The sequence below is a fragment of the Vigna umbellata genome, chromosome 8 (genome assembly GCF_029865625.1).
Source record: "Vigna umbellata cultivar VRB3 chromosome 8, Vumbellata_1.0, whole genome shotgun sequence".
Classification (NCBI taxonomy): domain Eukaryota; kingdom Viridiplantae; phylum Streptophyta; class Magnoliopsida; order Fabales; family Fabaceae; genus Vigna; species Vigna umbellata.
Genome location: NC_142172.1, coordinates 13,040,793 through 13,055,842, shown reverse-complemented (window position 1 = coordinate 13,055,842; position 15,050 = coordinate 13,040,793). Strand labels below are relative to the sequence as shown.

Sequence of the window (15,050 nt, the reverse complement as noted above, 5' to 3'; positions counted from 1 at the left end):
AAATCTAGTTTCTTGTTAAATTTAAAGAAAAAATCAAAGAAAAAAAGTCAAAGAAGTGAAGACAAAAATAACAATAACAATTATATCATGTTAATGACAAAATTATCAAAAATAAAAAATAATAATTGAGATATTTCAACAAATAAAATATTTTAAAATAAATAATTAATTTAAAATACTAAAAGAAAGTTAAAGAATATGTAAAACTTAAATAATGGAATTATAAATAAATAAGGTCAATTCAATTATCTATATAAAATAATTTTTTTTTAATTTATTACCTTAAAATATTAAATTATGAGCCTGTCTTCGTCACTCAACGACATTTGTCTTTCCGTTGGGTTCACCACCTCCTAGTGGCCCTGCTCGTGACGTTGTTCCTCTCATTTTCAAACCATACCCTTCGTTGAACCCTTCTTCTTCTTTCATTTCAATGACTTAGTTTCCTTAACCTCCTTCCTTACTTTCTTCCACATTCGTCAAAAGAAAACACAATCAAAATGCTTCCGAATGCTTTGCCGGTACTTCGTTGCGTGCACCTCGTGGTGGCGGCGGCGGCGGCTTCGGTCCTGCTCCGCCAAATGCAGTGCCAGGAGCTAAGCGACTTCGATAACCCTGTGGTAATGCCACGTGTCACCCGTCTCGTGTATGATCAAATGTCCAACATGACCTCGCTCCTCAATCACGAAATCAAAGCTAGCTCCGGTTTCTGCGTCAAAGATCCGTGAGTTTACTTACCTGTCTAAACATCTCTCTGTGAAGTTACGCATGGATGAACTTTTGCTCAGTACTTTTAGGATAAAGTAGAATCAATATGTTTTAATTGATGTGAAACAAGCAAATTTTTCAACTTGGTTGTTTGTTGCTGTAATACTTTTGGTATAATGATCAATTTGTTGAAGTGTATGGAAGTTTAGTTTATTCCCAAAATTCAAATAAATATTTTCAAAATTTAAATTTTTTTGTTTTTCATATTAAAATAAAATTTAATATTATTATCTAAATGTAATTTAATGTTATCATTTAAATATGATTTAAACTATATGTTTCTATTAAATTATATTTTAATGATGATATGTAATTATTTATTTAAAACTACAGACGAAAGTAACAAACGAAAATTATTTTATAGATTTATTTGTTTATTAACATTCATTTACTATTGAACTTTCGAATAACTGAACAGATCATTCAGCTACTTCTTTTATGCTTTTCAACCTGTAAAATTTTAAAGAATTTTTTAATTCTTATAAACTATGAATTTTTTGTTTCAATCTCTGTAAATATGTTTCTTTATTTTCTATCTTTCCAAATTTGAAATCATAAAATTTACTTCCAAAATTACGTGTGTTTTTTTGTGATCGGCGTTCCAAAATTACGTTTTTTTTTTCTAATCAGAACTGAGTTGGGACTACTTGTTAGAGTTTCTCTTCTAAAATCAGCAAGAAACTCTCATGAACACTCTTAGTTGTCTATCTAAATTAAACAAAGCTCTGAAAAACACTTTTAGTTTCTAACTAAATAAATTCATAAACTACTCTGTAAATCAATGTTATATTAGTTTCTCTTTATTTTAACCTTTTTAATATATATAATTGTAGTTTAGAGAAACAACACAGCTTAATAATAGAACTTCAAGTGTGTTCAGTTTATTTGGACGCCTGAAGCTGACAGAAAAAACTGGGCATGGAAATATTATTTCATTTCTAAAGATCTTAGATCGGAGATATTAGCCTTCAAAGATAAAACAATCACAACTTTCGTCTTTGAAAGATACAAATGTGGAGGGTTTTTGTCGGACTAAATTAAAGCATTAAAACCATTATGTCTTCAAAATTATGAGCAGAAGGAAAAAGTAATTTCGTGATGATTGATAAAGAAGTTCGATAAGTTATACTGATGAAGATGGTTCTTCTTTGTTGCTTTTTAATATTTTATTTTGAATTTCTTACTAGTTATGCTAGGGTCTCTGATTGAGGTTGTGGAATAATTATTTCACATTTAAAGGTTATAGTTGTCTGTTAGTCCACTGAATTAGTAATGATGATGAATTTAAAAGTTGTGGCTTCAGGTTTAGTTTCAAGTAAATCAAACTTTTTCCTTTTAATAAAATGGTAAATACAACTTATGAAGTATAACAGACGTGATGCATTAAAATGGACACATAATATTGTGTAGACATGGAACCTGATGTGATCATGAAGTTTAATTTTCTTATTTTAGGGAAGCTGATTGGAATAAAGCATTTAATTTTTCTTCTGATTTGGACTTTGTGTCTACTTGCATTCGGAAGACTAAAGGTATGAACTCCAAAAACTAAAAAGAAATGATGCGAGTTGTTCATTTCAGTTTTTAAAGAAGTGAACAAAATAGATGACTCAATTTTTCTCTTTTCTCATTCATTATTCCTTTTTTTTTTGTTCCCCAGCGCCCAGCTAAACATGTTTACCGTATTTTCTTAGAAACTCTGAATGTAATCATTCCAGCGTTCTGAACTTCTTTTCTTTCCTACTGTTTTAATTCTAATTTTATTCTTACGATCTGGAACCTGATGGAAACACAGGAGATATTTTGCAACGGTTGTGTACAGCAGCAGAAATAAAATTTTACTTAAATAGCTTATTGGAGAGGTCTAGCACTAGGAGTGCCAACTATTTAAAGCCTAACAGGAACTGCAATTTAAACTCATGGGTATCAGGTTGTGAGCCAGGATGGGCATGTAGTGTTCCCACAAGCCAGCAGGTTGACCTTATAAATTCACAGGAGATTCCTGCCAGAACTCTAAACTGCGAAGCATGTTGTGATGGGTTCTTCTGTCCCCATGGTATCACATGCATGATACGTAAGTATAACTTCAATATGTTTTTCCTCATTACTGAACTGCAAATACCTGCTGTATGACCATATACCAACTTTTAATTCAACACATTAGCATCTTCCTGCTTTTCATAAGTCTATTATAAAGGAATAGGAATACACAACCAAAAAAAAATGAAATTATTCAGTGAGAATTGACAAAGTTCAAGGGTGGTTGTTAAGTCAAAGTAATGGGAACTACTTATCTATCCAAATGTCTACAACAAAGCCAATTCATTTTAGCTAGACACCCTGACAAAAAGCTACTAGATTTATTTTCTATAGTAAAGATCCGTATCTAGTTAAGAAATTGTTGGGAATTCAAGTGTGAGTCAGTCCCATGTTCAATAAAAATAAAAAACTTGAGAACCATATGTTGGAAGTTCCACATCGACTAGAGATAAGGCCGATTTATAATATATAAGTGAAGTGCAAACCTCACCCTACAAGCCGGTTTGTGGGGTTGAGTTAGGTTTCAAGCCCACTTTCTTAATATTGGTATTAGAGTCATGTTTAGAGCCTATCCTATCGGCATGTATGTGGGCATATTGTTCCACACGCTATTGGACTACCCATTAATGTCTACTAATCCATAACCTTATTGTTTTAAAGTTTTGGGTTGTAGGTGGTGCCAATCTCTTATTTAAGTTAAAATTATGTCTCATTGGTATCTCTCAAGTGAATCCCTCTTGAAAGAACCATCAGGAATTTTGATTACTGAGTAATTAAATTTGGTTATTATGCTAGTCAATAAAATAAAACAAATTTCAATGCCTTTTCAGCAATGATATCTGTAGCAAGAGTAAAGCAAGTATAATAACTATTCTTATACTAGTTTCTATGAAAATGATGTCTCTAATTCTTTCATCTTTTTGTGGTATTTGAAATATTTTTCTTGAAGCTTGCCCTCTTGGATCTTATTGCCCTAGTGCTGTACTCAATAGCACAACTGGTGTTTGTGAACCGTGAGTTCTAATTCTTGCTCTATGATTTGTTGCTCTGTTTATGTTAGGTTATTACTTGCATGCTTTTGTGTAGAATATTAATTGATTTGATATTTTTGCAGATATCTTTACCAACTGCCTCCAATGCAGCCAAATCATACCTGTGGAGGAGCAAATATTTGGGCAGATATTAGTAGCAGTAGTGAGATATTTTGTTCGGAAGGATCATATTGCTCCACCATTACAAAAAAAATTCCTTGTAGTAGTGGGTATTGTTTTATTCCAACCTGTGGTTACTCAATAAACTTCAAAAGTTGGATCCTTGATGAAGTAATCCAAAGTATTGAAGATATTGGATGACATGACCTTTCATAGTTGCACTTTAGTTTACAAGTATAATGCCTATACTATTATGGTAACTTTTTATTTATTATCCTGATTCCTTGAAATTTCTCTCTTGTAATTCCAGGCATTACTGTAGGATGGGTTCCACATCTGAGCAAAGTAAGATGTCATGGATTGTGTTGTGAATTATGGCAATAACATATCTGTGTTTCAGCCTCAGATTCTCTCGTGAGCTTCTGACCAAATGTTTCCAGAGTATATATGACCATTTCCTGATTTTCTTGTAGGCTGCTTCAAGTTGAGTTCATGTGATTCAAACACCGTGACCCAAAATATTCAAGCGTATGGAATCATGCTCATTGTAAGTTGTTGCCTCTTAATTTGATGGATTATTAAATAGGTATATATGTGCATTTATTCAGATCCTAGATTTCTATTTTTATTTCGGTGTGTATTTTTATAAATTGGGGTTTATTAGGGCTTTCAGTAATTAGGGTTAAACATGTCAGACATTGGCCAGAATACTTTGAGAGTAAGTTAGGCCTAGTCTGTTTATAATATGGAGTCGAGCCTACACAATATGTCTCCCCAGAGCCATCTTTTTGGAGTTAGTCAGGTCCAGTCTGTTTCAAATATATAGAATTGCATAATTATAAATCTGGGTCTGCATACATAAGGATGAGTCTGTACTGAGTTTTAGAGACGTAAGCTAGGAAATTAAGAATGAAAATCTTCCTACACTTCTATCTGCTTCTCCATCCGTAACTATAACCTGTTTCATATTTCTCTTCTCCCTTTAACTCTCCCTTTTAGATTCTAATTTCCATTTTTTTGTCCCTAATATAAACAGGAGTAGACACGTAAAACTAAAGTGATATTGACACTGAATTAGAGCAATCTCATAAGTATAAATCTCTGTTACAAGATTAATAGTAGAAAAGAAACCAATAACACAAACTTCTTGGGACCTCTCTCTGCCCCCCACCTTCCCACTATATAGACTGTTTCCATCTCTCTCCACTCATGACTTGCCACCTCTCCCAATCCCTCCAATTCGCATCCTGCCCTTTGCTCTTCTCTTCTTTATTATTAGCTTCTTACTGGGTGGCCTATCAGTCCCATACCCATTGGATCATTTAGACCTTTGCCTGGTATTTTCCATTGGTTATGGAGGAATCAGTTACACATACTGATAGGAAACCACAGGAAAAGTAATAAAATAAGAGGAAAAGAGAAATAAAGAAAGGATCACTGATCCTGTTTCATTGAAATCAAGGCAAAAACAGAAGGAATAACCCTACTGTCCAGAGCTAAGCTCCTTAAGAGATCCAAACGGTACTCTCCACTCTTAATTTTGTTAAAAACAGAATGTCCACCCCACACACTCCTCTGACACTATAAAGGTAACAACAAAAAGGAAAATCTTCTAGGATCCTCCAATTTCACTCTCTCTAACTAATTCTGCTACGAACTGTGTCCACTTCAGTCCCTTTTATTTTTTCTCCTAATATAAACTTGTCCCCATTTCCTTTGCTCTTTTGTTTCTTTGTCCAATATATTTTCTGGCCCAACAGATAGTTGGGCTGTATCACATACTAACAAATTTTAACTAATTTGGTCATATGGATACTTGTCCAGAAAAAGAATTTTTATTTTTATGCTTCCTGCTTTCTGTTCCTTTTCCGTCATAAGCACGGATGATCTTGGAATTATGGCTAATGCTTAAGTCCTTGTCATGTACACAGATGTAAAATATCCAAGCTCACCCATGCACACTGTGTTGATAGAAAGTTAATTAACAAAAGTCTTTAACTGTTTATGCAGGTTGCTTTGAGTACTTTGTTACTCATTATCTATAGCTGTTCTGACCAAGTTCTGACTACTAGAGAAAGGAGAATGGCAAAGTCCAGAGAAGCAGCAGCCAGAAGTGTAAGAAAGACTGCAAATGCTCGCCAAAGATGGAAAGATGCAAAAGATGCTGCTAAAAAGAGTGCAAGTGGACTGCAAGCTCAACTATCACGATCATTTACTTGGAAAAAGGACATAGATCCGGAAGAAATTAGAATTTTGAATCAACCAACTACTGAAACAAAGATAGAATTGTTTTCACATTCACATCCTATTACCTCACCTATGATTGGTAGCTCATATGCTGGGCCAAAGAGAAAGGGAAAAGAACCTAGTGATTTGATGCAGACCATGAATCAAGTGGAAAAGGATGTAAATGTGAGCAACATTCTTGCAGAAACAGAAATTCGAGCAAAAAATGTTACAGCAAAAGTGTCTAAGGAAAAACATCCGAATACACATAGCCAAATTTTTAAGTATGCATACGCTCAACTTGAGAAAGAAAAGGCTCAACAAGAAGAAAACAAGAACCTTACCTTCTCAGGAGTAATTAGTATGGCTACCAAAAGTGAACAAAGGAAAAGGCCTTTGATTGAAATATCTTTCAAAGATCTGACTCTTACTTTGAAAGCACACAATAAACTTATATTGAGATGTGTCACGGGGAAGATTAAACCTGGACGCATCACTGCTGTCATGGGTCCATCAGGTGCTGGCAAGACAACTTTTCTTTCTGCAATAGCTGGGAAGGCATTTGGATGCAAGGTGACTGGTTCGATTTTTGTAAATGAAAATAATGAATCAATCCACTCATTTAAGAAAATTATTGGTTTTGTGCCACAAGATGATATAGTTCATGGAAACCTGACTGTGGAAGAAAACTTCCGGTTCAGTGCACTGTGCAGGTAAACCACATGATTAGAAATTCCTGCTATGACATAGTTCATTTATTTAATTCATGTTATGTGCTTAAACTCGTGTCATCTGATTTATATTTGATCGACTCTCCTTGTTTCCTATTTAATCCTGGATCGAATTTCAGCTCCATTGATACTCTTTCATTGTCCTTTTCTCTGACTGCTGGACTTATCCTAGTTTAAACACAAGAGACTGACATAGTTTATATGCAACTTTGTTATAATTGTATCTTAAATTCTTGGTAATACATTGCATTAGGTGGGAAAATGGAGAAATTGAAGCCGTTCATTTCTTTGAATAGAGGAAAAATATGGGTTTCTTGGTTACTATTTGCCGCATGCTTTAAGCATTGGTGGCACAATGATTATAATTCAATTTGAGCCTATATTGCATAAATGGAATACTTAAGTTCTGTCATTAAATAGTATTTTTTGTTTTTACTTTCTAATTACAAAACTGCTACCTTGTTTACAAGGCGTTTTTTTTCTTCAATGATTTGTATAGGAAACATTGAACACAGGTGTTTTCAATGTTTATTGTACAAATATTTGACAACAGCAAACAGACTGGAAAAAAGAGTCAGTTCTGTATGAAAAACCGAAAACTGAAAATAAAAGATCTAGAGATGACATTTTTAAGTAGTGTGCAAAGAAGGAACATTTTTAAACTTATTGCTTATTGCAATTGTCTCTATATCAGTTTCCTTTGTCTAGATGCAATATCATGCCCCCTACATACCAAACAAAGTATCCTAGTAGTTCGAATGCGCTCTGTTAAAGCATGGAATACTGCGTTCAAACCATAACTTGAACACTTTTCCCTCTACAGCCAATCTAAAACTCTCCAATATACCGAGCTTTAGTTCCATGCTTTTTCTTCTATTACTTGTGTACATATTATTGTTTTCTGTAGCTTTTCTAAGTTTGAATATTTGGTACTAAAATGAAAATTTATTACTTTGAAAGGCTACCTGCTGACTTGCCAAAGCCAGAAAAAGTTCTGATTGTTGAAAGAGTTATTGAATTCTTGGGGCTTCAATCAGTGCGGAATTCTTTGGTTGGAACTGTAGAAAAGCGAGGAATCTCTGGAGGCCAAAGGAAACGTGTAAATGTTGGATTGGAAATGGTCATAGAACCTTCACTCATGATCCTGGATGAACCCACTTCTGGGTTGGACAGTGCATCATCTCAACTCCTTCTTAGAGCACTAAGACGGGAAGCTCTTGAAGGAGTGAACATTTGCATGGTGGTTCACCAACCCAGGTGACTTTTAATTCCATGTCTTCTGCATCATGGGGATTTATCTTTCAGTTGATTTTATATTTTTCTAATGTAAAATTAGGGAATATTTGCTCAGAAATTAGTAGGTTCCAACATATAGAATGCTAAGTTTTTTATTCATTGTCACATTTCTGGAGTAAATAAATTTCATTCAACTGATAGAATCTTGCTGGTTCAGAAAGTTTAGAGCCAGGGTTAGGGTTTATTGTTCTGGTTTGGTGGGGGCGTAGCGTAAAGTATGCCAGTACAGTGGGGGAAATAGGATGTTGGTCAAAGAACGACATCGCTGGAGAGGATTCTTCTAAGAAACACTATGGAAATTGATGGGGGAGAACCAGAACCTTGAATGTTTGGTTTTTCTTTGTGTTTGCTTTTTTACTTTCAAAGTTTTCAATACCTGTATACATTTACTAATCCCTAGTGAAATCATATTGATTTTGGAACAAAAACATTTTTTTTTTTCTTTTGGTGTATAGAAGAGGAGATACGTACTTCTGTTTCTGTGCTTTTTTATGTGATTGTGATCCAGTTTCCTTGCATACCTCTGTTTACCTGCATGGACACTGAATAAAGAAGATTGATCTCATGTTTCCTTGCTTTAATTTGTAATTGTGAACAATCTAACTTCTTTCCCTTTGATTATTTAATGACTTAACCTTTTTTCTGTAGCTACGCTTTGTTTAATATGTTCGATGACTTGATACTCCTGGCAAAAGGTGGCCTTACTGTATATCATGGATCAGTCAAGAAAGTTGAAGAATACTTTGCAGACCTCGGGATAAATATACCAAAACGAATTAATCCTCCTGATTACTTCATTGACATTTTGGAAGGCATAGCAGTACCTAGTGGAAGTTCAGAAGTCAGTTATAAGGAGCTGCCACTTAGATGGATGCTTCATAATGGATACCCCATACCTCCTGATATGCAGCAGAATGCAGCACAACTTGGTATGTTTGAAACTGCAAACCCAGCTAGAGAAAAAGATCCCGATGGCTCTAGCCATGAAGAAAGAAGCTTTGCTGGAGAATTATGGCATGATGTGAGACATGCGATGGAACTAAAGGGGGAGAAAATAAGATTCAATTTTTTTAAATCGAAGGATTTATCTGAACGTAAAACTCCTGGTATATTCAAGCAATACAAATACTTCCTTATACGGTAAACCATCCAATGACTTCAATTATTTGTTAACGTCAACATTTAACTCTTCTGGTCACGCATTAAGATCTACCATAGTTTGGGTTATTTTTTTCCCTGGATCATTACAATTTTCTTGCTCAAAATAATGTCTTTAAAAGAAAGGTTAAATATGTTTTTTGTTCTTCAACTTTAAGTGAAAATTGGAATTAGTCCATCTTCGAAACTTTGGAACAATATAGTTAACCATCTTTAGAACGAAGTGAAATTAGTCATTTTAATCAAATTTTGTTAAGTTTATTTGATGTTTCAAACATATTTCTTAGTTATCATTGAAGCAAAAATGTATCAAATGGTGTAAACAACTCAAATGTTATCATGAAACACATTTGAAACATCAAATAAACCTAACAAAATTTAGTTAAAATGACTAAATCCACACATCTCCAAAATTGGGAGACTAAATTAGGCAAAAGTTTTGAAAAGGGACCATTTCCAATTTTCACTGAAAATTAAGGGACAAAAAATACTTAAAATAGTTAACCATCTTTAGAACGACGTGAATTTAGTCATTTTAACCAAATTTTGTTAAGTTTATTTGATGTTTCAGACATATTTCTTAGTTATCATTGAAGCAAAAATGTATCAAATGGTGTAAACAACTCAAATATTATCATGAAACACATTTGCAACGTCAAATAAACCTAACAAAATTTAGTTAAAATGACTAAATTCACACGTCTCCAAAATTGGGAGACTAAATTAGGCCAAAGTTTTGAAAATGGACTAATTCCAATTTTCACTGAAAATTAAGGGACAAAAAATACTTAAAAGAATGTAGCATGTATAATGCCAGTAGATTTTTTTGATGCGGCAGATTGAACAATTGTATTTGAATTTTGGTGGTCCAAATTTCTGTGTCGTTCAAGGGAGACCTGAAGAACTGGAAAGTACAAGTGTCATTTCCTTGCTCCACTACCGTCTTAGTGTTTTGGGAAACAAAATGAAATTAAATGCCACCATGTCTTTTCTCTATTGAAGTTCACCAAATACCATTTTGTATTGATTAGAGAGAGAGGAAGAGTAGTAAATAATCTTTTAATGATGAACATGTCTGCTCATTCTGGTGTCTGAATTTTCTTTTGTTAATTGGCGGTACTGTTTCAGGGTTGGTAAACAGAGATTACGAGAATCTAAGATCCAAGCTATAGATTATTTAATATTATTACTTGCTGGAGCCTGCTTAGGATCACTTACCAAAGCTAGCGATCAGACCTTTGGTGCAGCTGGATACACCTATACAGTGATTGCTGTATGTAAGTTGATTGATTCTAGTACATAGTCTTGATGCTTTATATCATTTTTCCAACATAATTGAATTCTAAATCAAGCTATGTAATGCTCTTCATGTTATATAATTTTTCTTTGCTATGTACTTAATTTATGATGGAAATACAGTCTGTGATGATAAACATGCCTTTTACTTTTATAATAATTATTGGACATCACACATCGATTACAAATAAGTTCATACATTTGATAAGTTAATGTCACTATTTCCTCCCCAAATAATAGTTAATGTCACTATTTTCACCACAAATAATTAATAAAATTCATCATCAAACTACAAAGATTTTAAACTGCTCATGATTGTTTAACCTATATTTGCATTTCTTCCAACAAACACGTAAGCTTTTACCAATTTTTTTATTTGAAACCCGGGGTAAGTAATGGAAGATTTTCAATAGGATTTTCGTTTTGGACTTAAAAGAAATTTATTGCTATTGCTAATAGACTTTTAGAATCCATGCGTATTGTGCTTTATTCTAATTTATTATTATTGTTAATTTCAGCTCTTTTATGCAAAATATCTGCCCTGAGATCCTTTTCTCTAGACAAATTACACTACTGGAGGGAGAGTGATTCTGGCATGAGCAGCTTGGCGTATTTCCTCTCCAAAGACACAATCGATCATTTCAATTCAGTGATCAAACCTGTGGTTTACCTGTCAATGTTCTACTTTTTTACCTATCCAAGATCAACTTTTGCAGATAATTACATTGTGCTGCTTTGTCTTGTATATTGTGTGACTGGCATAGCATATGCATTTGCCATACTCTTTGAACCCGGTGCAGCCCAGCTAGTGAGTATTAGAAGCAAATAATAAAACTTTTACTAACTCCCAATTCAAATTTTACTCATCATATTTTCATTTCCCCTGACATGATACTGTTTCTTGCAGTGGTCGGTACTTCTTCCAGTTGTTTTTACTCTCATTGCGACACAGCCAAAAGATAGTAAATTTTTGAAGGATATAGCTTATTTTTGCTACCCTAGGTGGGCTTTAGAAGCGTTCATAATTGCAAATGCTGAAAGGTAATTTACTGCTAATTATAATTGGTATTAAACTCCACTAGTTTGAGTTTTGTTCCCTTGAAGTGAATTTCTAAATGCCTGAATCTATAGAGAAGTAAGTAGGTTTCTACATCTCCATGGGTGACGGTACCCTCTGCAAAATAAACAAGGGTTGCTGTGCTGGACATCCCCAGTAACAGATGAGCTGCTTGCTGGGCCCAAATCCAGTACCCTGACAACTAAGAGACGGAAGTGGTAAACTTGTACCATTTGGGACATTAATGGGAATGGCTATGGAGATGGAGGATGCAATTATTAGAAGAAGGATAAATATATTATGTCAGCAAACAAAATAACAGGTTGGAGAGTAATGCACATTATTCTTTCTTTCAGTTTTTAAGTTGTGGTTCCCACAAAGAGATTACAAAAGGACTTGAACGGGTATCATCTTGCGTGGCTCTCTTGTGGAAGAAAGAGTACAGTTGAAAAGGAAGTATGATCTGATCATTGTCATAAACCTAGTTCATTGAAGTATGCTTGGATGAAGTGTTTTTGAGTGGATTTAGAGGGGGTGCTCCTAACCAATTCATTAGAAGAATAAATTACCTAAACAAGCATGTTGAAAGAGAAAAAGAAAATTATAGGAGAGCCCACGGTGGGTGTAAGGTTTTAGAACAATATGAGGAGGAAAAACTACTTTGGAAATTGCATGTGAGCCTAAAATTTGATGTCCTAATTCCTTGAAAGAAAAGGAGTTAGTACTTTGTTGTCATTAGAAATGGAAACATTGTTTGACTATATCAGCAAAATTCTTTAACCAATAGGCAGGGAGAAAAACAAAATTCATTATTTGCATGAAATAATGACGGATGACAAAAAAATTATCAAATGATTGTAACGTGATGCCTTGGGAATGTTTAATCAACAGCATAGTATAATTATGGTTAAGAAGCCAAGTGGTAGAATTTGTAGAAAAAGTTACTAGAAGATAGAAGGGTCCAATTTTGTAAGAGATGGGATACTAAAGACATTGAGTGTGGGAATCCAGAGGGGTTCCAATAACAGGTGGCACAATAGGTTTAAATCTTAGCTGGTATGGACTCATCTTAGCTGGGATGGACTCTTATGACTAATACCATATTAAGGTAGTGAGTTTCAGCCTAACTCAATCCTATAAAATTAGTTTAATAAGATAAGGTGTCTCCATTTATATAGTGTAATTTAATTTAATTTATAGTCAATGTAGGATTTCCAACATAACCTAAACACAGGTATCAAAAGGTTTATAACAATCCATATACATTTGTTGAACTAACATAGATTCTCATGGTAAGCAGAAGTGGTTTAGCACATATCCCAGGCGAATCATAAATTATGACTAAATTAAAGTGCATTTGCATCAAGTGAATGTTAGAGAATGAGAAGCTCACATAATCCACAAGCTTTATGATATACTCTTTAATATATTTTTGCTGTGTACTTGATATCAGCACTTTCTAGTAGGAATTTGCTTCCATATTAATTTTTATTTTGAAACTGGCTACTATTTGTGATAATCACTTCTATACTGCAGGTATCACGGGGTGTGGCTCTTAACTCGTTGTGGTTCACTACTGAAAAGTGGGTATAATCTTCATGATTGGGGTTTGTGCATATCTATCCTCATTCTCATGGGTGTAATTTCTCGGACAGTAGCATTTTTCTGTATGCTCACCTTTCTAAAGAAATAAGGCCAATCTGGGAGCTGTCACAGTCACAAACTAGAACTTGGGGTGTGCAAATATGAAGGAAAACATATACTTCTGGATCGAGTACTTTAGTATCCTCATAGTTCAAGAATGTGTGATTAATGCGTTGGGGCTGATGTTGGTTATTTACTCATCATGCAAAATCCAGTTGATAAGATAATGCTTTGTAGCACATTTAAATTCATGTCAGCTGCCTGCTTTTTTTTTATAGGTTTAATAGGTTCGGAGGTCCCTATATTTGCGGGTTCGTTTCACTTGGGTCCTCCAATTTTAGAAATGATCAATTAGGTCCCTAATTTAACAAAATTGAGTCAATAATACCCTTTTCGTTAAATGCAAGGGAATCTGAATGCAAATTAAAAATTGCAGAAATTGTCACGTATTAAGCTCAAACTCTGCCACCTGCAAATAAAATGATGCCTCAGCATGCCACCTGTTTAATTTGCATTCAGATTCCCTTGCATTTAACGGAAAGGGTATTATTGACTCAATTTTGTTAAATTAGGGACCTAATTGATCACTTCTAAAATTGAAGGACCCAAGTGAAACGAACCGCAAATATAGAGACCTCCGAACCTATTAAACCTTTTTTATATGATACTCTTGTCTAGTTATGACCAGTTTTTGTTTCCTACCCCTAGTTTATTTTAAAATGGTCCCTTTGTCCTTTCTATTTTATAACATGGTTTTCTAATTCTATGTTTTGTTCCCATCATCTAATTTTGAATTGAGTATTCTAGAATGGTAATTTGAGTTTTGGTAAAAGAATCTTCGTGAATGGTACCATACAAATTAGAACCAGACAAATTTTGCACTAGATAACACGGAGAAAACATCATACGATTTTTTTTTTCACCTTAACACATTCAATTTAAAATTATCTTGTGCACCATATTTACACATAACACACTTTTGATTTTAGTTCAGAATTCGATTCGAACCGAATTCAGACTTTTTTTGTAATAATAGTCAAAATACCAATATAAGTTCTGTTTTCGAAAAACCAAATTCTGATCTAGTTTTTTATTTTTATTTTTATTTTTATTTTGAATTTTATTAAACTAAAAGGATAAGGATAAAGAAATTATAATTTTTTAATGAGAAAATATGTATTTATATGTTTCAAATTTGTTAAATTATACTTTTGAAATTGACAGAGGATTAAAAGTATAAGTGAGAAAGAATAAAGACGGGAAGAGTGAGTTCTGTCAGGAATTCATTCTGTATTTTCTTTGTTTGTTGAGTTACTGGAACTTAGTCCAGTGGAGGGAGATTTGGGTTTCCTTGGGTGTTTTCGATACTCTTGTATTCTTGAATTCATTGAATAAGACGAGGCTATTCATTGTGTGTGAATCATACACGTTATTGACTTCTTGAATAAAGAAGTTTATTAAGAAATGATATGTTTATGAATTTGTCTTTATTAATTTTATAATAACTTTTTTTGAATTATTTATAATATGATATATATATATATATATATATATATATATATATATATTCTAAATATTATTAATCAGAATTATATTCTAAACATAATTGATCTTTTATACTATCGAATGGAATAGAAGAAAAAATGGAACTAGATGAAACAATAACTCTTAGTCTTTCTTTAC

At 33.5% G+C, this 15,050-nt stretch overlaps 1 protein-coding gene across 2 annotated transcripts; it reads left to right on the top strand.

Moving 5' to 3' along the window:
* Positions 1–321: 321 nt before the first annotated feature.
* Positions 322–14,143, top strand: LOC124819479 (ABC transporter G family member 24-like). 2 transcript variants are annotated; one of them, XM_088096621.1, is made up of 14 exons: positions 330–724; positions 2,224–2,300; positions 2,564–2,842; positions 3,758–3,821; positions 3,923–4,069; positions 4,270–4,304; positions 4,433–4,506; positions 5,970–6,898; positions 7,877–8,173; positions 8,861–9,352; positions 10,499–10,647; positions 11,185–11,474; positions 11,574–11,707; positions 13,260–14,143. In XM_088096621.1, the coding sequence occupies exons 1-14, from the start codon at positions 501–503 to the stop codon at positions 13,414–13,416; spliced, it is 3,348 nt and encodes a 1,115-aa protein (XP_087952747.1). In that variant the 5' UTR covers positions 330–500; the 3' UTR covers positions 13,417–14,143. The 2 variants fall into 2 exon arrangements, with proteins under 2 accessions (XP_087952748.1, XP_087952747.1); XM_088096622.1 differs by lacking the exons at positions 11,574–11,707; positions 13,260–14,143 and having other exon boundaries at positions 322–724; positions 10,499–10,643; positions 11,185–11,345.
* Positions 14,144–15,050: the final 907 nt, after the last annotated feature.

Coding starts and splice junctions, on each gene's coding strand:
- LOC124819479 (XM_088096621.1), top strand. CDS start 501: ATGCTTCCGAATGCTTTGCCGGTACTTCGTTGCGTGCACCTCGTGGTG. Junction 2,843..3,757: donor TGGTATCACATGCATGATAC/GTAAGTATAACT, acceptor TTTTTCTTGAAG/CTTGCCCTCTTGGATCTTAT. Junction 10,648..11,184: donor CTATACAGTGATTGCTGTAT/GTAAGTTGATTG, acceptor TGTTAATTTCAG/CTCTTTTATGCAAAATATCT.